General features: G+C 42.4%; 1 protein-coding gene across 2 annotated transcripts in view; it reads left to right on the top strand.

Annotated features, from left to right (window-relative positions):
* The window catches only part of c4h8orf34 (chromosome 4 C8orf34 homolog), a 240,062-nt gene that overhangs the window by 176,368 nt on the left and 40,440 nt on the right, over nt 1–23,254 (top strand). For both annotated transcript variants that reach the window (XM_033019357.1, XM_033019358.1), the window contains exon 11: nt 22,691–22,811. In XM_033019357.1, coding sequence (XP_032875248.1) covers nt 22,691–22,811 — 121 coding nt within the window. The remainder of the gene's footprint in view (nt 1–22,690; nt 22,812–23,254) is intronic.

Raw genomic sequence — 23,254 nt, 5'->3', positions numbered from 1 at the left:
AATAGGGCCAAAGTGAGCTGGTGAATTTTGAAAAGACACAGAGGCTACAATGTGCTGATGGTGAATGGAACATTTGTTCAAGGTAGTGGATGGAATGCCTATTAAATGGGTTGTTTTTTATTGGATAATGTTAAGTTGCTTTAATGATTTGTCAACTGCCTTCAACTAGACATGTGGAACTATAACAGAAGACTCCTATTTGACATCTTCTGGAGTTGCTTGGGGATCTTGGTCCTCTTCAGACATATGATCAAGTGGAATTGAGAAGTCATCATCATCATCGGCGGCCACTCGAAACGAGTATGACTGTCCTCTTTTGGGAGGACGCCAGTGCGTGACTTTGTTTAACGTGGGGAGTCTGGTGCACAGAGAGCCAACACACGGTTCTTGGCAGATCTAGAAGCCTTGGACACCAATGTCAGGTGTGCTGTTCCAAGAGTGTGGATGAATGTAAGCGAAAATAAGGAGTAAATTAATTATCAAAGAGATAATGTGTGTGTTCTTCAAATGGTATATCTCACCAATTCCATTACTCTCATCAAGTGTTCTTTTCACTGCAACTTTAATACCTACATATTATGAATCTTTTCAATCAGAATTCAGTCCTTCAAATCATTATCTGAGTGTTGGAACTATTCTAACAGGGCTGTAACATCATCCAAACATTTCAAAAAAAAATCACGAACATGCTCCATCTTGCAAGATATGGTGGCACATAAAGAGAATCAGAAGCGATTCACCAGGATGTTGCCTGGAATGGGGGGCAGGAATAGGCTGGATTTAGTCTTACTGGAACATAGGAGGCTGAGGGGGTGACCTTATGGAGGTTTGTAACATAATGAGGGGCATAGATATGGTAGATAGTTTTTCCTAGAGCAGGGGCGTCTAGAATTAGAGGGCACGGGTTTATCAAGAGAGGAAAGACTTTTAAAACACTGAGGGGTAAGCTTTTCACACAGATGGTGGTGAATGTCTGGAATGAGCTGTCACAAGAGGCGGTGGAGGGGGATCCAATTACAATGTTTAAAAGATATTTGAACAAATTATTTGATCCCAAAGGTGAAGAGAGATCTGGGGCTAATGTGAGTAAATCGGCCGATAGGCATCACAGTGGCCGTGGACGTATTGGGTCCACTTCTGTGCTGTACATTTTGATGAAGCTGTAACATCTGGAGGAGGTGAGAAAGACTGGAGGACAATGAGCATGTCTGGTCATTCTAACCTATAGAGCAGACTATGTAGATGCTCACGGGAAAGGGCACTGTGGCTACTGCAGGATGGCTGGAAGAATGAGAACATCATCTTAACTAATAATGTTTTGCTTAACTAATCCTCCTTCCCACATCACACTTCTCCCCAACTCCACAATTTCTTCGAACTCCCAACCTGCAAATGGATAGCACTCCGATCATTGTCCTTCTTTCTCATTTCAGATACCCAGGAATAGGAACTTTCAGATACCCAGGAATAGGAACTTTCTTAGAGATGCAAAATTTACCAGTAAAGATGAGGAAATACGCTCATCTTCTTACGTCATTGAAGATATTAGGTTAAATATTGCTTAACCTTAGATAGGGGGGGGAGATACCAAATGCAAATGGGCAAGAGTCAGGGCAGAGGCAAAAGCTTGTATTAGTTCACCAAAAGCAAACACGGGTTCTTCGATGAGGACTTCAATGGAACAAAACAACAGAACATGGCTTATGAATTTACATAACAAAATGCTTGGTGCACTAAAAGCCCTGTTAAAAAGAGCTTAGAGGTATCTATCATTAACTTGCTCAAGGATTTGCACAGAGTTTGAATCACTTTCTTTCTTATAAAGAATGCATGTTCACCTCCATAGAAACATAGAAAAATAGGTGCAGAAGTAGGCTATTCAGCCCTTCGAGCCAGCACCACCATTCAATATGATCATGACTCCAGCTACACAACAGTAGAACTATCAGCGGAGTTCAGTTCAGTAGAACTTTATGATGATACAGTAGCTGATGGCCAGTGTTCTGCTTAAATTACAGCACCAATCGTTCCAACCACAGTCTGGATATGGAAACTTGAGCTGCTCTTTTACAAAGTCAGAGTGATGCCTTCACTGAGGCTGAGGATGCCGTCGTTCAAAGTAACAAAGTGAAAGATCGCAGTCATTAGAGAAACAGCACATTGAATAATTAGAATGCTTTGGAGGTGATGGTCGAATATGTAATATTGGAACTGAACGTGCATTTTTATCCTCTTATGCTGTTTATTTGGGTGTTGTGGAAAGAGGAGGATATGACAGTCAGTGTAAGGGGAAGGAGGTTGAGACAAGTCATAATGTTTTAAAATTTTCTAATAAGGAACCACCAGAAATGTACTTTCTATATTGTAACTCTCTTCGTGTCTTCCATCTATTTCTATTATACTTTCTTCCTCTCCTTATCTTGCTCTCATGTTCATTAACTTTTCAGTGATGTCGCACTGTTCCTTAATAATGGTAACGTTTGCTACAACAACAAACTATAATGATCTTAGCAGGCTTCTGTTGGGCTCCTAGGGGCGCCTCATTAAAGGTAGCCTCTGCCTACAGCCTGTTTGTTTTGCAATCTTTTTTTATTTTTAGTCAGTTTTAAAGTTTGTGTTGGAGATTTCTTTAGTTTTTCTATGTGGGGGAGGGGGGTAGGGTAAGGAGGAAACCGTTTCCCAGTCACTTCCTGGCGAGGAAGCAACTATTCTCCGAGTCGCGCCGTCGCCCCCCTCCTCGCGGCGTACCACCTGGATTGGAGCGGCCTTTCCTGCCGAGGACCGGACCAGAGCTTCAGCAGCGGCGGGCGATGCCTACCTGGATCGCCGTTTGGTGCTCCGGAGTGCTGGGCCGCTGCTCCAACATCGCGGAGCTGTGGTTTGCAGAGCTTCCAGCATCGCGGAGTCCTGGGTCCCTTTGCCGAGGGGCTTTGGGAGCCCCCCGACCATGGGAGGACAGCAGAGGAGGATGGCTGATTTTTTGGAGCCTTCCCTCACAGTGGGACACTTTGATCCCTCTGTGTGGGGATGTTTGTGTTAAGACTTTGTGTTATGTGTTCTTTATTACTCGTATGGCTGTATGGCGACCACACATTTCACCAATTGGTACATGTGACAAATAAATGTATCTTGTATCTTGTATCCCCCAGAGTGATCTAAGCAGTGGGTTGTCAGCATTGATTCAAGTGCCTGCAATTTTAGTGGATTATCGCTGCCTTGTTGGTTTGTCATGAGCTGTATCATGAGTGGATAAGCATTGTTGTCCACAACCCATCCCTTGTCTTGCCAGAGGTCTGAAGGAGTGATAACAACTGGCTGAAAAGGGAGAGAGGGTAAAGCCAAGAAATTGCATTCATTGTTGACTATTCATATCGAGCACCTTAAAGTAACTTTACCAAGATAGATCCCACTAGCAATTGCTTCAAGATGAAATCAAGCCCGTCATGAAATTGCCGTGGGTGGTGGGTATATGGAACGAGCTAACAGAGGAGATATTTGAGGCAGGTACATGGATAGGACAGGTTTAGTGGGAGATGGGCCAAACACAGACAGGTGGGACCAGTGTAGATGGGGCATCTTAGTCCGCAAGGAAATATTGAGCCACAGGGTATGTTTCTGTTCTCTATGACTATGATTTTACTTCGGAGTCACGTGAGTGACTACGTGAAGAACCCGCCAGGACGCATGCGTGTCATATCGCTTCATGCATTGCGAAACGACAGACGGGGTGGAACGACGTTCCCCCGCAGCGGTAAATTTGAAACCGCGACCGACAGGTAAGTGAATTACTCTGCGGTCATTTTTTGTTTCCCGCGCTGTTTTTTACAGGGGGAAACTGGACAAGAATAGAGTCCACAAGGGCTGCGTCTAAAGCTGGCTGGGGAGGACCGCGGAGTTGCGGGCAGCCAGCAGCAGCTGAAGGCACCAGCATCACCATGAATGGGATCAGCTGTGCCCGACTTAGCACCCACGCCGGCCAGATCAACACCACGGCCGGGCGGGAAGACTACACAGACAGAGCCGTTGACTCTGACAAGTCAAAACGGCAGGCGGGGGGGAGTATTCCCCTGCAGTGGCAAGTTTTTTAAAACCACAGGTAAGGGAATTACTGCGGTCGTGTTTGTTTCCCGTGTCTGTTTCTTACAGGGGAAAAATATGGACTAGAGTCCACAAGGGCTGCACTGGCTGGGGAAACCAAGGCACCAGCATCACCGTGAGTGGGATCAGCTGTGCCCGACTTGGCACCCCCACCGGCCAGATCAACACCACGGCCGGGCGGGAAGACTACACAGACAGAGCCGTTGACTCTGACAAGTCAAAACGGCAGGCGGGGGGGGAGTATTCCCCTGCAGTGGCAAGTTTTTTAAAACCAAGACCGACAGGTAAGGGAATTACTGCGGTCATGCTTTGTTTCCCGTGCTGGTTTTCACAGGGGGAAACTATGGACAGGAGTCCACAAGGGCTGCACTGGCTGGGAAGAACTACGGAGTTGCGGACAGCCAGCAGCGGCTTACGGCACCAGATCACCGTTAGTGGGATCAGCTGTGCCCGACTTGGCTGACAAGTCGAACTGCAAAGAAATGCCGCGGGGACCAGCGTTACTGGGGCCAAATGGAGCGGCTTATGGAGCACATGCACCACTGTGACAGACTCTGGGAGATGGAGTCTAGTCAAAATGGGTATATAATACACCCATGGCAGCACCTTATCAGGGCTGCACAGTGCATCTCCCTCGACAGAGGGGAGTACTGGGAGCCAATTCTGGGCTGGCTCTGAAGAGGGGTTTTGCTGAAGGAAGAAATCAGTGTGCAGGGGGTGCAAGAACAAGGAAACCTCCTGGAAAAGGAGTCCAAGTTTGTACATCTAAAAACAACTACAGGAACATGGCTGTAATAGACACTACTGCCAAATATTTGGCACCGGAAAATGGGTATCCCTCAAACATTTCCCATGGTGAACAGTTACATCTGAAAACACATTGGAACGGGAGTCAGAAGGCAGGATGTTTAGCTAAGACGCTGTGGCATTATTCTGCAATACGGAGTATGAGATTAATAGTCTCAGGAGAATGCCATCCACCCAGCTTTAAACCCTAAATTTGCAGAGCTGTGCAGATCTGGAGGGATTAAACCACCAATATTACTACTTCGGGGCAACCTGTCAAAACAGGTAAAAGAGCTCAATAAGGAGGCCAATACCCTGGGGCTCATAAAGGCGGCAACAGGCAGGATCTCCTACACACGACAACAGCACCTCCACGCACCCACCAGCAGGAAGACACACAGAAGCTGGTGACAGCTCAAAGGCCGGGCTACAGGACAGAGGTCTTTTAGGCCTGGCCCAGACCGGCCTTCGTGGAAGACGTGCAACCCCAAATCCCAAATCCAAAAACCGACACCACAACCTCTACGGCGACTGCAAGGAAGAAAACAAACTTTCCACTGGTCACCATGGAGGTAGGGGGGTCTGGTCTCTTCCAAAAAACAGGAGGTGTAAATAACACAAATTGGTGTGTAGATTACATTTTCTTGGGAGGCATGGAGTGCAATAACTACTAACACTTATTTTCTACCTAGTGTTCAGGGATATACAATTGAAGTTGTGCACAAAATTTCCCGGTTCAGCATGTACCGAACTGAACGTTCGTGCCTTCACAATAAGAAAAACTGGAAGCGCATGCTGAACTGGAGAGGCTAGATGCTAGGGAATCATGGGGAAATCCCAACACGACTCTTTGGAATTCGTGTCAATATCTTTACGAAAAACAAAAAGATGTGGTTACCGATCATTCAGGTCTGACAAACCTGAATACATTGTGCAGTAAATTCATTCGAAATTGGAAACCTTTATTACTGGCAAACAATTGATTCCATAGGCTACTTTATGAATTGCATCCATTAATAGATGCTTACTATACGGTGCCTATGTGGAAGGATTATAGACGTTATTAATTCTAAGCTAACACCTTCCACCACTAAGGACTACTTGGGGTTCACCTTTGACTTAGTCTACATGTGGGTAACTTATCAAAGGAAGGTACAGACTTAACTGAGGCCAACAACCTCATTGACATCAGTAAACCACCTATTTGACTGGTAGCAAGGGTAATTGGCAATACTGTGGCCTTTCCAGCCACACTGTTTGACCTTTGTATTACCAATAATTACAAGGACAAAGGTATAAGCACTTAAAATCAATACTGGTCATGTGTAGAGACCAATGAGGCTACCAATCTAAGCAATCACGGAATTACAATGATAGGGGAAATATTGGGCATTGTTCAAACCCTATCATTGTCAGCAACCATTCAGTGGTGCTACAAACTGATGCCAGTGTTCATGGTTGGCGTGTTACTAACCCCATCTCTAGTTGTGGATATAGATGGGATGCACAAGAAGCATCATTGCTTCAGATACATGTCATAAACTACTTGGAAATGTTGGGTGCGTTCTATGGACTAAAATCATACTGTTCAGAAATGCATCACCTGCATATTAGACTACAGATTGATAACACCATCATGGTGACATATACTAACTACATGGGTGGAATCAAATTGGTATCATGTGATAATCCGGCTAACACAATTTGGCAATGGTGTATTCAGAAAAACATTTGAATATCAGCTAGTTACCTACCAGGTAACCTCAAATTTAGTGGCAGACACCAGGTCACGCAAATTCATGACAAACATCGAATGGATGTTGGACCGCAAAGTGTTTGCTGATATTGTAGCATGATATGAAACACCAGAGATTGATCTATTGCATCTCGGCTTAATCACCAGTTGCCTATCTGTGTTTCTTGGGAATCAGACTGGGGCATCAGCGATGGATGCCTTCTCGCTGCATTGGGGGGGGGGAGGGGGGAATTGTTCTTTCTATGCATTCCCTCCTTTCTGCCTCATCAGTCGGGTATTACGCAAAATACAACTAAACATGGCTCTCCGTTCCGAAATAACCAGATTGTTGGTTCATCCCGTAACGAGCGGGAAAATCATGCCTACCATAATAGGACAAATGTGTTCGTCAGCAAAATCTTAAGTAACCATTTCCGGACCTGGGACTAACGAACCAAACAATGAACATATACAGCGGCTCACAGGCAGTCCACGAAGAAACTATATCGGGTCCACATCAGGAAGTGGGAAATATTGTTCTACATCACTACTGTACGACGAACAAAACGTCTGTTCTGGAATTCCTGGCAGGCCTCCATTATGATGAGGGGCTCAGTTACAGTGCCATTAACTGCGCCAGAAGTGCCCTTTCAACATATCTATGGCGAGGATCAGAGCGTCATTCTGTTGGGACTCACCTCCTGGTAACCAAACTTATGAGGGGAATGTTTTAATATCCTTCACCCAAGAACCAGGTACTCTCAAATATGGGATGTGAGTATTGTCCTAACGTTGCTAAGGAACTGGTCCCCAGCAACAGCACTGTCCCTGCAAAAACTGACGCATAAAACAGTCATGCTGATGGCTTTGGTCACAGCACAAAGGGTACTTATGTCTTTACATAAGTTAAGGCTGAACAATATGACTTCTTCAACAAGAAATATAACTTTTCATGTTCACGAATTAGTCAAACAGAACAGACCGGGACCATCAGGCCTCAAAATAGAATTTAGGGCGTACCCTATAGATGATCGTCTCTGTATAATAAGACATTTATTGTTATATATGGAGAACACCAAAAACATCAGAGGCTATGAGATGGCACTACTAATCAGCCACAAGCAACCCCACAAAAAAGTGTCGGTTCAAACTATTTGCAGATGGCTGAAACAGGTTTTAACACCAGCTGGAGTGGATACTAACATAATTCAAATCTCATTCCACCAGGGCTGCAGCTACATCAGCAGCTTTGGAGTTGGGCGTACCGATGGACCAAATCCTGGAGACAGCAGGATGGTCAAGGGAAAAAACGTTCCAACAATTCTACCATAAACCAGTGGTTAAACCTGGAACTTTTGCAGAATCAATTTTAAGTTCTGTAATATGATTTCACCCCATGAAATAGGGGCTATAATTTGTTGTTAATAACTTTATCATGGATTTCAATGTCGGATTCATGTTTAAACATGTTAACACAGTTCCTCCCTTAGTCAATTAAGGCAGATGTGATGCATGGACTCATTTCCACGGCATGAAATCACAGAGCCTTGAAATCTTCACGTAGTCACTCACGTGACTCCGAAGTAAAATAGTAAGATTAAACGAGAACTTACCAGTTCGAAGTTTGATCGTTATTTTATGAGGAGTAAAGTTGAGGGATTACGTGCCCTCCACTCCCACCCTTGATCATACAGTTCAACTGGTAGCCTCTTCTCTAATCTTACTATGTTCAGTCATTACTGTTATCTGTGATTTCACACCGCTGCTTTGAAGAATGACACACATGCGTCCTGGCGGGTTCTTCACGTGATCCCTCAACGTTACTCCTCATAAAATAACGATCAAACTTCAAACTGGTAAGTTCTCGTTTAATCTTACTATTATGCCTGTTACCCACACAACTTAACTTAGCACATCTAACCTTGTCACAGAATCAGTTGCACACCCAAAGATATCACGTTGTCAATTGCACACTTCCTCCATTGCGAACATAAATTGGAGCTTTTCACTGTAACCTATAACTTTGTCAAACATTCTCAGTAAAATCGTGTTGGCCCTTTATTATTCAGGGCTGTTTTATGCAAGACTCATCTCACTGCTTGCAGTGATCCCTGCTCCCATCATCCTCCCACATCCTGCAGTGACATTGAGCCACTCATGACTTGGTACATTTTTATGTGTGCACCGTGACACTAGATTGACTATGTCCTCCCTCCTTTGCATTGTGCCTGGCACTCTGCATATTGCTTGCAGGTATCAGGTTCATGTGTACACTCCCTTCATCATTTTGTACCCTGGACCTTCCCTGTTGAAATGTGTGCATTTTCCTTATTCTCAAATGAATATCTCTGCTTCGCATCTAAACAATGGATGCCACAAGTCCTATTTAACCACCTTGCCCTAGCTAAGGAACAGAAAACAGACACAAAGAAAAAGGCTTGCATTTATCAACTGTTTTTAGGACTTTAGGAAATGCTTTACAGTCAATTCATTCCTTTTCAAAAAGTGTCACTTCTACAATGGAAGAACTACAATGTTCAGTTTGGTTTAATTTATAGATGCAGTGTGGAAAAAGCCCTTCAGCCCACTGAGTCTATACCAACCACTGATTACCCATTCACACTAGTTCTGTGTTATCCCACTTTATAATCCACGTCATACACACTAGAGGCCAATTAAATTGCAAACCCGCAATTTTTTGAGGGAAACGAGCACCCAGAGGAAAACCACGCTATCCACGGGAAGAACATGCAAACTCTACACGGACAGCATTCGAGGTCAGGATTGAAGCCGTGCCTCTGGCACTGTGAGGCAGCAGCTCTACCAGGTGCTCCACCATGTCAGTCTCTCACATACAATGCCATATGGTATACATCAAAAACATGCAGATGCTGGAAATCTACCATAAAACAGAAAATGCTCGAAATGCTCAGCAGGTCAGGCCACATCTGTGAGAAGAGAAACAGAGTTAACACTTCACATCAAAGACCTTTCGTCTGAACTGGGAAGGAGACAAAGGAAGCTGGTTACACTGTGGGAGGATGTGGGAGGGGAGATATTTCAGATTGGGTAATCTATGCCAGATAATCTTTTACTAATGTTAATTAAGGAATTGAGTACTTCATCATGGTTTTATACTTATTGTTTAGCCTAAAAGGATTGGATGCGATTAAACAAACAGAATTCAGAGGCGGTTTATATGAAACATAAACATTATATGTACACCAGGAAATTCTATGTAAAAAACACTTGATCAATGTAATCTAGTATCTTTTGGCAGATTGCCCATAATCTCTGACTACAGACCAGTTGATCAACGCATACTGGTGTCTCCAGGCAAATACAAAATCTTTGTCTGTATACCCGCTGATTCTTTTGATTACATTTTTTTAAAGATCTGTTACAGGAAACATTTGGTCTCAAGACTGCAATCATTTAAGAAGCCTACAAGCAGATCCAGCATGATCTCAATCAAGTAAATAATCTGTTTCAGGTCAAAGTTTGCACTTCACGATTAATTTACGACTAATATAGGAAAACATACACAATTCCTGCATGTGTTCATTCCCTGATATTGCCCCTTACATAATTGGAAACAGTTTAATAGAAAATCAGCATTAAAAATCAGTCACCATGATGTTGTATATAGACCATTTAAAATGATTTTTACATATATTCCTCTCAATGTCATTTCCTCTACTTACAGCAGTGTTGTGTTTCAGGCAACAACTGCATGGATGCCAGTAAATCCATGATACTTTACCCAAGTGGATGTTGTTCAAGTGTAGACCTAAGCAACATCCGAAAGCTGCTTGAAAGTTGTTTGTGGGTAGACTGCATAATTGGCCTAATTCTGGATGTCTACGTTTACAATTCACACTAGAAGTCTGAGAATATGGCTGAATGCTTCCCCTTACTTGATGAATGGGCACTGATGTGAAACAGAGTGACAATGTTGTCATTGTAGGATGCTGCTCAAGCCCATCAAATTTGTTTTTCTCCTGACACTTCCACTGCTGAAGGGGAACACCTTACAGTCAACACTAATCATTGCTCACTCACTCTACACTTCTATTCTGCAGTTAAGCCACTACTTAATGGATTATAAATAAATTACATGATCAATTGATAGAAGTGGAGCTGAAGTACCATTGCTTAAAATGCAGGTGTGGAAGTGAAGCATGATGTAACTGAGATCTGAGATTATGGTACAATGATCCTGACATGATGAGGAAAATACAGACAAATAATCAGACACTTGTGAGCCTGCAGGTTGCCCTGAAGTGTACGATAAATGAGTCGATTGCAATGCTGTGCATCAAAATTCAATTGGAGTTCAATTTATTGCAAGAAAGCCTGAAGGAAGTGTCATTCCAGGAAAAATGGCAGCAAAGAGGTTTGGAAAGGAAGTACTGAAGTGCCTCGAGAGAAATTCTGATGATACTTTTACAGGTTTTCATGCTGATTGAAGGCACTTGTGAATGTGGAAGCACCAGAATCTGGGTGACACAGTGGCTGCTACTTCACGGATCCAGACACCCGGGTTCAATCCTGACTTTGGGTGCTGTATGTGTGGTTTGCACATTTTCCATTTGTGGTTAGGTGGGTTTCTTCCGCGTGCTCTACTTTCCCCTTTCCTCCTAAAAACAAGAGTCGAGTCCCGACTCAAGAGCGTTTAATACCGATAACGGTACAATGAAATTACTTAGCTGCAGCTTAACAGGCCTGTAAATGTGTGATACATGAATAAATATGAAATAATCAAAAATACACTAAATCAACCACCATAATACTCGGTATCCACAATAGTGCAAATCCAGAAGACATAGTACAAACTGGAACACTGTCCATAGAAGATCATAGTTGCTGAAGTCAATATTGTGTAGTGTTCTAGAGCCTGATAGTTGCTGGGGGAAAAGCTATTCTTGAACCAGGTGGTCATGGTTTTCAGGCTCTTGTAGCTTCTTCCTAATAGTAGTAGCAAAATGGGAGCATGGCAAGGGTGATACAAGTATTTGATGATATTGTCTGTCTTTTGAAGTAGCATCTCCTATAGATCCCTACAATTCTGGGGAAGTCAGTATATAAAGAAAAATTGGATTAGCATAGATGGGTGATTGATAATTGGTGTGGGCATGGTGGGCCAAAAGAGTGCTTCTGTGTTGAATGATTCTCTGACTACATTAAACTGTGTTAACTACTACCCATGGTAATGAATCCCAGATTTTATTGCTCTCTGGGTAAATAGTTTTTGCTTTGATATTAATTACCAGTTGGCAGTGGAAAATGTGCTCTATACTAACGTCATCATTTGTTTCATTAGTGTCCCACAATTTCAGAGGCAGTGCAGAGCACACCATCATTGCAACGCAACATGTTTATTACCGTTTTCTGGGGATGAACGTGGGTATTTTTAAAATTCCTTGTTTGATTTCTTGAAGACTAATTTAACTTCCTTTTGGTTAACTCTTTCCCAGAAGTGGAAATTCTCCCATATTTTTCAATTATCTGCATGTCACACGTCTGCTTTCTCATTGCAAGATAAAATAGTCCCTGCTTGATCATCCTTCCCTGACATAAATAACCTTATATTATTGGAGCCATCTTAATAAATCTATGTTTTGCAACTTCCTTGGCATATCCATACATAATATGGTACAGAAGTGCACTCAGAGCTTCAAATGTCATCTAACAAGGTTCAATACAAGTTTAGCAAAACATACCTTGCTTTTCTGTTCCATAAGAAATAAATCCCAATGCTTCATATATTTTGTTATTGCCATAATTTCTGACATTTCATTTCTTTAAGATTTGTATATCAGAGAACTTTATGATGTAGAAGCTCATCTGGTCTCTTTATAATTGCATTGGATAATTGCACACACAAAATACTGTGGTTTTAAGTACTACTAGACTAAGTGGGACCCGTTGGGTCCCATGTTCACACTGGAGTGTTGGTTCCCCCAACGCAATATGCCACCTCTCCACCAATTCCAATATTTGTGCCCAGTGGGGGGGGAGGCTTTCTGGTGCGCTAGTATGGGTGTTGTAGGCCAAAGGGATTGGTTTCCAGAGGGCTAGTATGAACATTGTGGGCCGAATGGATTCTTGGGCTGGCAGCTCAGTCACTCAGGCTTGGTGGGCTGACAGCTCAGTCACTCAGGCCTGGTGGGCTGGCAGCTCAGTCACTCAGGCCTGGTGGGCTGGCAGCTCAGTCACTCAGGCCTGGGTGGGCTGGTAGCTCAGTCACTCAGGCCTGGTGGGCTGGCAGCTCAGTCACTCAGGCCTGGTGGACTGGCAGCTAAGTCACTCAAGCCTGGCAGCTCAGAAACTGCCAGAAATTCTGTCCAAAAGGTGGAAGGTGAGAGACAGATGAGGGGCTCTATGAGAGAGAACGGGGAGAGGGTGGAGAATCAATTTTAGAAAATGTTCGTCTTTTTCTGCAGATCACAGCAATGAAGGAGGAAAGTCTATCCTGATCCCACAGGGAGCCAATGAAAGGAGGGAGAAAAATACTGGGGCGAGATTTAATACTTGCAGTGGGAATACTTACTGATAGGCCAAAGGGACTCCTCCTGGGCTAGTACAGGCCTGATGGGTCGAAGAGAGTCTTTAAAAAAATCTGAGTGAAATCTCAGTGAAAGGCACTTTTTCTGGACTTTTCCTGGCCTGGCACGGGCATTTTGGGCCAAAATGCTCCTCTTGGTCTAATAGGGGCATTTTGGGCAAAAGGGACTGATTTCTCAGCTAATAGGGGCCTTGTGGGCTGAAATTAGTGGTTTCAGGCAGGCCAAATAACTAATTCATTTCATTTCCATTTCCATTTCAAGCACAGGGCAGGCCAAACAACTTATGGCATTGTCATTTTATTTCCAATTTGCATTGCGGTCTCAAGCACAGGGCAGGCCAAACAACTAATTGCATTGTCATTTCATTTCCATTTTGCACTGTAGTCTCAAGCACAGGGCAGACCAAACAACTAATTGCATTGTCATTAAGGGCTAACAAATAATTTATTGCAAGGACATTGTAGACGCACAGTTCAGTTGATTCACAGCTTAAAATCACAGTTGTGGCCTCTCCCTCACGATCTTCCAGAGTGACTGCTTCACATCCAGGCATCCGCAGTTTTATAGTCCTGCCCCCCCTCCCCCTGGAAGGGGCGTTACCTTCATCATAGTGATTGACAGGCGAGAGGATCAATCAGCCGATCTCGAGATTTTTTTAAACGCTCACAACTTTTTTATTTTTCATCGATTGGAAAAATCCTCAGTTGGAAAAATGCGCCAACACCAACGCTCAAAATGTGGATTTCAAATATGTCAGAAACGGCATATCTGGAAGAAATGCGATTCCTTCTAGCAGGTAAAGCAGACCAATTCTTATTGATTTGGTCATCTTTTATCAATTTCTTACAAGCATATGGTGCAACACAACCATAGAAATAAAATGTTTTAGAATCAGGTGGCGAGTGGCCTGGAACATAAAATAGGTATATAGCTTTCAATCTCCTTTTTCCTTTACTTCTTTTATTTTTATTTTATTTTTTTCGTCTCTTTCTCCTTCTTCTTTCTTCTTCCTTCTTTTGGACTATCTTTCTATCTCACGCACCACTTATGTCCATCTCTTCTTTTCTACTCTTTTCTTCCTTATTCCTGTTTTGCTATTAAATTAAAAAATACGAAGTTGTATATGAAATGTAATATGTCAACAAGTATTAGGTATTGAGGTACCACAGTATTGTACTTGCATCTAACAAAAATAAATTTAAAAAAAAAAAAATCCTCAGGGCTGCCTCAGCGGAGGAGGACTGTGAGTAAGATGGCCAAAAATCATAGCGATGTAGGGTAGTGTTTTTTCTAAAATCAATATACAGCGCAGACAGGAAGTGGTCAAGATGATACTTTTAGTTATAAAGATGTTTGATCCTGTTTTTACACCGACATGTAATCTAGGTTGAAATTAATTTGTCATGGGATATTCTCTGTTTATTACTATTTTGTTGTAATTTGCTGTACTCTTCTTCAGTGTTAACTGCCCAGAATTCTCCACATACATCATCCCAATTTGGTGTTTTCAACAAACATAGAAATTGTATTTTTGATTTCAAAGTTAAAATTCCTAATGTACATATAAGTTAATATTTAGTCAGCACTGATAATTGGGGGACCAAACATCTCTAACTTTAGCCAAATTATGTGACAACTACTGCTACTGTTTTCTATTTTCAGATGGTCATTTTGTTACTTGGCTCTTGACTCCAATGCCTCTGATCTTTCACATTTGATTATTATGTAATGTTATTAAAGACCTTTTAAAAATGTACATTTGTAGATAGACACAACATGCTGGAGAAACTCTGCGGGGCAGGCAGCATCTCTGGATAGATGGAATAGGTGACGTTTTGGGTCAAGACCCTTCTTCACACTGAAGAAGGGTGTCGACCCAAAACATCACCCATTCCTTCTATCCAGAGATGCTGCCTGCCCCACTGAGTTACTCCAGTGGTTCGTGTCTATCTACAATACACAAAACTACTTGTGCTATTGCCTCTAGTGAACATGGTGAGATTGATCAAACAAACCTTTCTGAAGTGAATCTTTGAAAATACTGAATTATTTGAAACATGTGTTGGGGAAATAAAAGTGGACTGAATACAAACCGTAGCAAATTTGTATTTTCTCTTTATATAAGCACTTTTGTCAACCGAGTTAATGAACTGTGAGATTTCTGCTGTTAGATGCAGAATGTTTTTGATAATGTAGATCTTAATAAGAGTAATTGAGGATGAAGAGGAAACCAGTCATGTGGTAAGGATCTTTTATCTTTCTTTTCAATTTTGTTTTGAATTTATAATGAATTACAGCCTCCTTTTCCAGCTCCCCACTGATTTGCTGCTTCTCTTCCTCTCCCTCCTGGGAAGAGAGCTTATTCAGCAGAAAATGCAGCAGAATGTTCAATAATTTTGAATAATTATAACCTCAGTATTGGTATCAACCTTCTAATCTTTTTGGCACTTTCTCTGTAATCATTTTAAAGCTGGCGGCTAAACTATAGATTGGGGTCCAAGATATTGGCAAATTTAACAAAACCTTTATTTTTTTCACTTCTATTTATCTAGAATTAGACACTGTTACTTTGTATTCATTTTTAAGGCTTAATTAACCTGCTGTTTTTAATAATTTAATAATTAATCCTTACTTCTAATTTCATAGCAGCACTATGAAATTGTAATTTTCAAAGACTAATTCTTATTTTTACCAAACTGTGCCATCTTGCTCATCATTAAATCATTGAATGCTTGTCGCAAATTGAGGGCATTCAGCCTATCATGCCTATTCTGGTCAAAATAATGCTATTTTATTCCAACTCCCCAGCTCACTCTCTTGTAGGTTATGGCTTTTCAAGTGCACACTTGGGTATCTTTGACATGTGAATGAGTTCCAGACTTGTCTATTGTCTATTGACTTGTATTGCTCTGTGTGACGGATCTGTAGGCGCGTAGATGCCGCAGTTTATTGACAAACAACATAGGTAGAACCATCAACAAAATCTCTTTTATCGAAGGCATTAAATTCTCAACAACAGTCACTGACATAACAATATATGGTAATATACAAAATCTCATACCGCATGGCGACTTTAGTTCTCAAAGACACATTTATAACACATTAGTTGAAAATATTTTATTCCTCAATTCTCATAGACCCTATAAATGAACTGTTCTTAACTATAAACATAAATGCCATAAGGAAAGAAATCCTTCATATTTGCCATGTCGTCCTTCATTATATTGACCACTCTAATGTCTCTCCACCTCTCTTTCTTTTGTTCTAAAGAAAAGAGCATATCTGAGTTGATCTCTCCCCGTGACTAAAATTCTTCAACTTTGGCAGCATACGTTTCAATCTGCCCTGTATCCTCACTAGTCTAGCAAATCCTTCCTCCAATCAGAACTACATAAAGCACTCTAGATTCAGCTTCATCAGTGTTTGTGTTTAGATTGTCTTTCCATTGGAACATCCACACTGTAAATTTATATATATTTTTTGTTTTTGCCTCAATTGCAGTTATTTGTGAGTCTGCACTTGGAGTATTATGTTTAGTTTTGTTCAACTTGCTACAGGAAAGATGCCAATAACCTGGAAAGTGTGCAGAGAAGATCGATGCGGATGTTGCTTAAGTTATAGGGAGAGGTTGGGCAGTCTCTAACTTTATTCCTTGAAGTTACAATATTATTATTTGGAGCATAGGTGGCTGAGGGTTGATATTATTGAGATGTATACAATTGTGAGGGGAATAGATAGGATGAATGCACATATGCGTTTTCTCAGGATAGGGGAATTCAAGGATTCAATATCATTTTATTGTCACATGTACCAATTAAGTTACAGTGAAATTGGAATTAGGATAGTTTTACAGACCTGTTGTGCTGCTGCAATAGGAATTTCATTGTTCTGTTGCTACAATTGACAATTAGACACATAGACACATAGAAATTAGGTGCAGGAGTAGGCCATTCAGCCCTTCGAGCCTGCACCGCCATTCAATATGATCATGGTTGATCATCCAACTCAGTATCCCGTACCTGCCTTCTCTCCATACCCTCTGATCCCCTTAGCCACAAGGGCTAACAATTAAACACTCTTGAATCTTGACATAAGAATGAGAGGTGCAAGTGGAAATATTTACTAGGAACTTGAGGGGAAACCTATACCCACAGTCAGAGAGTGGTGGGTGTATGGAACAAGCTGCCTGAGAAAGTAATTGAGGCAGATACTATAACAACATTTAAAAGGCATTTGGACAGGTACGTGGAGCAGAAAGATTTAGAGGAATATGTGGCAAATATACGGGAATACGGAACAAGCTTACATGGCACATCGTGGTCGGCATAGATGGGTTTCCATGTTGTATGACTTTAAAAGCGTATCCAATCATTTTTTTGGGGGAAATTTGCTGGTAACATTCTACAGTAGGATCTGGAAGGAGGCAGAAATGGCAGTCCTATAAGATGAGAAAGCATAAATGTATTGCTTACAGTATATTTGCCATTCCCTGGATATTCTCACGGGTTCTCTGTGTGAACTACTTTAACCCTACTACAATGACGGTGTACCTTCCAGGTAGTTGAATAAGATCCCTGTTGGGATGTGTTTGTGAAGAAATTTTATATGAACACCGCACCGGACTTTATGGAGCTATGACAGTTTGCACAGTGAAATAGCCCATTAGTATTCTGTCCAAAAGAATTCCATAGTTTTGATTTTATTCCTCTACTTTATTTGATTTCTGTGGGATTATCACAAGTTCCCCATGTGAAATATGGTAGACGACTCGGTTGTAACTCGGCAGGTAGTGCAGGAGTCCCCTGCGGTCATCTCCTTCCTAAACTTTAGGGGAGGAGGAGGACTCAAGCAACGCCGATCACCATTAAGGGCACTGAGGTGGAGGTGGTTGCTAATCACAGGTACCTTGGGGTGCAGCTTGACAGTGAGCTGAACTGGAAGTGTCATATGGAGGCGGTGTACAGGAGGGGACAAAGCCGACTGTATTTTTTAAGGAGGCTGAGGTCTTTTAATATCTGCCAACCCCTACTGTGCAGTGTCTACCATTCAGTGGTGGCCAGTGCTCTGTTCTTTGCTGTGGCCTGTTGGGGAGATGGCGCCCGTATAGCGGATAAAAACAGATTGGACAAACTAATCAGGAAGGCCGGCTCAGTGGTCGGGGCTGAGCAACGAACGGTCCAGCAGGTGGCAGAGGCCAGAACTCTAAATAAACTAGGTTCCATAATGACAAACCCCACTCACCCACTCCATGCCCTGAAGGTGATCAAGAGCAGCATCTTCAGCCAGAGGCTGATTGCACCAATGTGCAAAACGGAGAGATACAGGAAGTCCTGTTTACCAGCTGCTATAAGACTTTATAATGAGCATAAATAACTGCACTTTTTTTAATTAATTGTATTTTAACTTGTATTTTAACGTATTTTAACTTGTTATGTATGAAAGCGTGGTGTTATGTTTGTCTTGAAGCTGTCGTGGCACTGTAATTTCCTGAAAAGGATTATTAAAGGAATAATCTAATCTAATCTAATCTAATCTAATCTAAACAGATATACCATTTTGGATGCTGTTGGGGGAGATGGCTCATCAGGAGAAGGCAGCAGCAGCCAAATTCATGGCACTGTGGGTGGCTCTGCGGCACAGGAGATGAGGAAAAAGAGTGGAAGGGCTATAGTAACAGGGGATTCAATTGTAAGGGGAATAGATAGGCATTTCTGCGGCCGGAAACGAGACTCCAGGATGGTATGTTGCCTCCCTGGTGCAAGGGTCAGGGATGTCTCTGAGCGGCTGCAGAACATTCTGGAGGGGGAGGGTGAACGGCCAGTTGTCGTGGTGCACATTGGCACTAACAATATAGGTAAAAAACTGGATGAGGTCCTACAAGGTGAATTTAGGGAGCTAGGAGATAAACTTAAAAGTAGGACCTCAAAGATAATAATCTCTGGATTACTACCAGTGCCACGTGCTAGTCAGAGAAGAAATAGGAAGATATTTCAGATGAATATGTGGCTTTAAAAATGGTGCAAGGGGGAAGGGATTCAAATTTCTAGGGCATTGGAACCAGTTCTGGGGGAAGTGGGACCAGTACAAACAGGACGGTCTGCACCTGGGCTGGAATGGAACCAATGTCCTTGGGGGAGTGTTTGCTAGTGCTGTTGGGGAGGATTTAAACTAATGTGGCAGCGGGATGGGAGCATGAGCAGAGAGACAGAGGGGTGTAAAATGAGGGTAGAAGCAATAGGTAGCAATGTGAAAAGTAAAATTGACAGGCAGCCAAATCCAGGGCAAAAATCAAAAAGGGCCACTTTTCAACATAATTGTATAAGGGGTAAGAGTGTTGTAAAAACAAGCCTGAAGGCTTTGTGTCTCAATGCAAGGAGCATTCGTAATAAGGTGGATGAGTTGAATGTGCAGATAGTTATTAATGAATATGATATAGTTGGGATCACGGAGACATGGCTCCAGGGTGACCAAGCCTGGGAGCTGAACATCCAGGGATATTCAATATTTAGGAGGGAAAAGGAGGTGGGGTAGTGTTGCTGGTTAGAGAGGAGATTAACGCAATAGAAAGGAAGGACATTTACTTGGAGGATGTGGAATCGATATGAGTAGAGCTACGAAACACTAAGGGGCAGAAAACGCTAGTGGGAGTTGTGTACAGGCCACCTAACAGTAGTAGTGGAGTTGGGGATGGCATCAAACAGGAAATTAGAAATGTGTGCAACAAAGTTTAAACAGTTATAATGGGTGACTTCAATCTACATATAGATTGGGTGAATCAAATTGGCAGGGGTGCTGAGGAAGAGGTATTCTTGGAATGTATGCGGGATAGTTTTCTAAACGAACATGTAGAGGAACCAACGAGAGAGCATGCTATTCTAGACTGGGTATTGAGTAATGAGGAAGGGTTAGTTAGCAGTCTTGTTGTGCGTGGCCCCTTGGGCAAGAGTGACCATAATGTGGTTGTTCTTCATTAGGATGGAGAGTGACATAGTTAATTCAGAAACAAGGGTTCTGAACTTAAAGAAAGGTAACTTTGAGGGTATGAGACGTGAATTAGCCAAGATAGACTGGCAATTGATTCTTAAACGGTTGACGGTGGCTATGCAATGGAAGGTATTTAAAGACTGCATGGATGAACTACAACAATTGTTCATCCCAGTTTGGCAAAATAATAAATCCGGGAAGGTAGTGCTTCCATGGATAACAAGGGAAATTGGGGATAGTATCAAAACAAAAGATGAAGCATACAAATTAGCCAGAAAAAGCAGCCTACCAGAGGACTGGGAGAAATTCAGAGTCCAGCAGAGGAGGACAAAGGGCTTAATTAGGAAAGGGGAAATAGATTATGAAAGAAAACTGGCAGGGAACATAAAAACTGACTGCAAAAGCTTTTATAGCTATGTGAAGAGAAAAAGATTAGTTAAAACAAATGTAGGTCCCTTGCAGTCAGAAACAGGTGAATTGATCATGGGGAACAAGGACATGGCAGACCAATTGAATAACTACTTTGGTTCTGTCTTCACTAAGGAAGACATAAATAATCTGCCGGAAATAGCAGGGGACCGCGGGTCAAATGAGATGGAGGAACTGAGTGAAATCCAGGTTAGTCGGGAAGTGGTGTTAGGTAAATTGAATGGATTAAAGGACGATAAATCCCCAGGGCCAGATAGGCTGCATCCCAGAGTGATTAAGGAAGTAGCCCCAGAAATAGTGGATGCATTAGTGATAATTTTTCAAACTCTTTAGATTCTGGAGTAGTTCCTGAGGATTGGAGAGTAGCTAATGTAACCCCACTTTTTAAAAAGGGAGGGAGAGAGAAAACGGGGAATTACAGACCAGTTAGTCTAACATCGGTAGTGGGGAAAATGCTAGAGTCAGTTATTAAAGATGGGATAGCAACACATTTGGAAAGTGGTATAATCATTGGACAAAGTCAGCATGGATTTATGAAAGGTAAATCATGCCTGACGAATCTTATAGAATTTTTCGAGGATTTAACTTGTAGAGTGGATAAGGGAGAACCAGTGGATGTGTTATATCTGGACTTTCAGAAGGCTTTCGACAAGGTCCCACATAAGAGATTAGTATGCAAACATAAAGCACACGGTATTGGGGGTTCAGTATTGATGTGGATAGAGAATTGGCTGGCAGACAGGAAGCAAAGAGTAGGAGTAAACAGGTCCTTTTCAAATGGCAGGCAGTGATTAGTGGGGTATCGCAAGGCTCAGTGCTGGGACCCCAGCTATTTAAAATATATATTAATGATTTGGACGAGGGAATTGAATGCAACATCTACAAGTTTGCGGATGACACGAAGCTGGGGGGCAATGTTAGCTGTGAGAAGGATGCTAGGAGGCTGCAAGGTGACTTGGATAGGTTGGGTGAGTGGGCAAATGCATGGCAGATGCAGTACAATGTGGATAAATGTGAGGTTATCCACTTTGGTGACAAGAACAGGAAAGTAGTCTATTATCTGAATGGTGGCCGATTAGGAAAAGGGGAGATGCAACGAGACCTGGGTGTCATGGTACACCAGTCATTGAAAGTAGGGATGCAGGTGCAGCAGGCAGTGAAGAAAGCGAATGGTATGTTAGCATTCATAGCAAAAGGATTTGAGTATAGGAGCAGGGAGGTTCTACTGCAGTTACTACAGAGCCTTGGTGAGATCACACCTGGAGTATTGCGTATAGTTTTGGTATCCTAATCTGAGGAAAGACATTCTTGCCATAGATGGAGTACAGAGAAGGTTTACCAGACTGATTCCTGGGATGGAAGGACTTTCATATGAAGAAAGACTGGATAGACTCGGCTTGTACTCGCTAGAATTTAGAAGATTGAGGGGGATCTTATAGAAGCTTACAAAATTATTAAGGGGTTGGACAGGCTAGATGCTGGGAGATTATTCCCGATGTTGGGGAAGTCCAGAACAAGGGGTCACAGTTTAAGGATAAGGGGGAAGTCTTTTAGGACCGAGATGATAAAAAAAAATTCACACAGAGAGTAGTGAATCTGTGGAATTCTCTGCCACAGAAAGTAGTTGAGGCCAGTTCATTGGCAATATTTAAGAGGGAGTTAGATGTGGCCCTTGTGGCTAAAGGGATCAGGGAGTATGGAGAGAAGGCAGGTACAGGATACTGAGTTGGAAGATCAGCCATGATCATATTGAATGGCGGTGCAGGCTTGAAGGGCCGAATGGCCTACTCCTGCACCTATTTTCTATGTTTCTATGTTTCTAAATGTGTGGGACTTCAGTGTGGCACCGAAGATAGACACAAAAAGCTGGAGTAATTCAGCGGGACATACAGCATCTCTGGGGAGAAGGAATAGGTCAGTGTGGCACTGTCTAGCCTCATGTATAGGTAATGTGTCATGTGGCATGGTTTTGTATTCCCAAGGTAAATCTGTTCTGTTATGGGCAGATGATGAAGTAAATTCTCTGAATATTTAAGGGGACGTAGTAAACTTCCAGTTAAAACATGTTCACTATTTTTTGCACATGTAGCGCCAACCATTCTGGGAGTCCAGCGTATTGTCCAGCCAAAGTGGAGGTTCCTTGAACCAAAAACAATCAAAAGATTATTTGGCCTCAAATGAACTGTTAACAGTGGAGAAGCATCTCAATGGTAAGTTTCCCCTTACTTAGCTCCTTTAAGAGAATACCTTTATAAGAATGTTAAATTTGCACCATGAATGCTGGATGTTTGTACAAAAACAGGAGGATTTAGAAACCGCTCAACCAGCAATGAGGTGGAACAGGTGGTGGTGGTGTACGTTGACATACATTATCATGATGACACAAACACTCTGATATGATTGTGTTAACTCCCCAAGTGGGTAGAGTTTCCTCCACTGGGATTCAGCACGTACAATGTAATAGATATGATGTACCCTTGAGTCTCTTCCATGCGCCTCGTGTCTTTCCCTGCTCATTGCACAGGAAGTTTCTGGCAACAGTAAAGCAGATGTTAAAAGCCAACCACTGTGCAGCCTCACACTATACATGGCTGTGAAATAGTCTAGTCTTGAAGAAAATATGTTTAAATGCTTAGGCATGTACAAGTAGAGG

The sequence above is a fragment of the Amblyraja radiata genome, chromosome 4 (assembly GCF_010909765.2).
Source record: "Amblyraja radiata isolate CabotCenter1 chromosome 4, sAmbRad1.1.pri, whole genome shotgun sequence".
NCBI classification, from domain to species: Eukaryota; Metazoa; Chordata; class Chondrichthyes; order Rajiformes; family Rajidae; genus Amblyraja; species Amblyraja radiata.
This window is presented reverse-complemented; position numbering and strand designations above follow the sequence as displayed.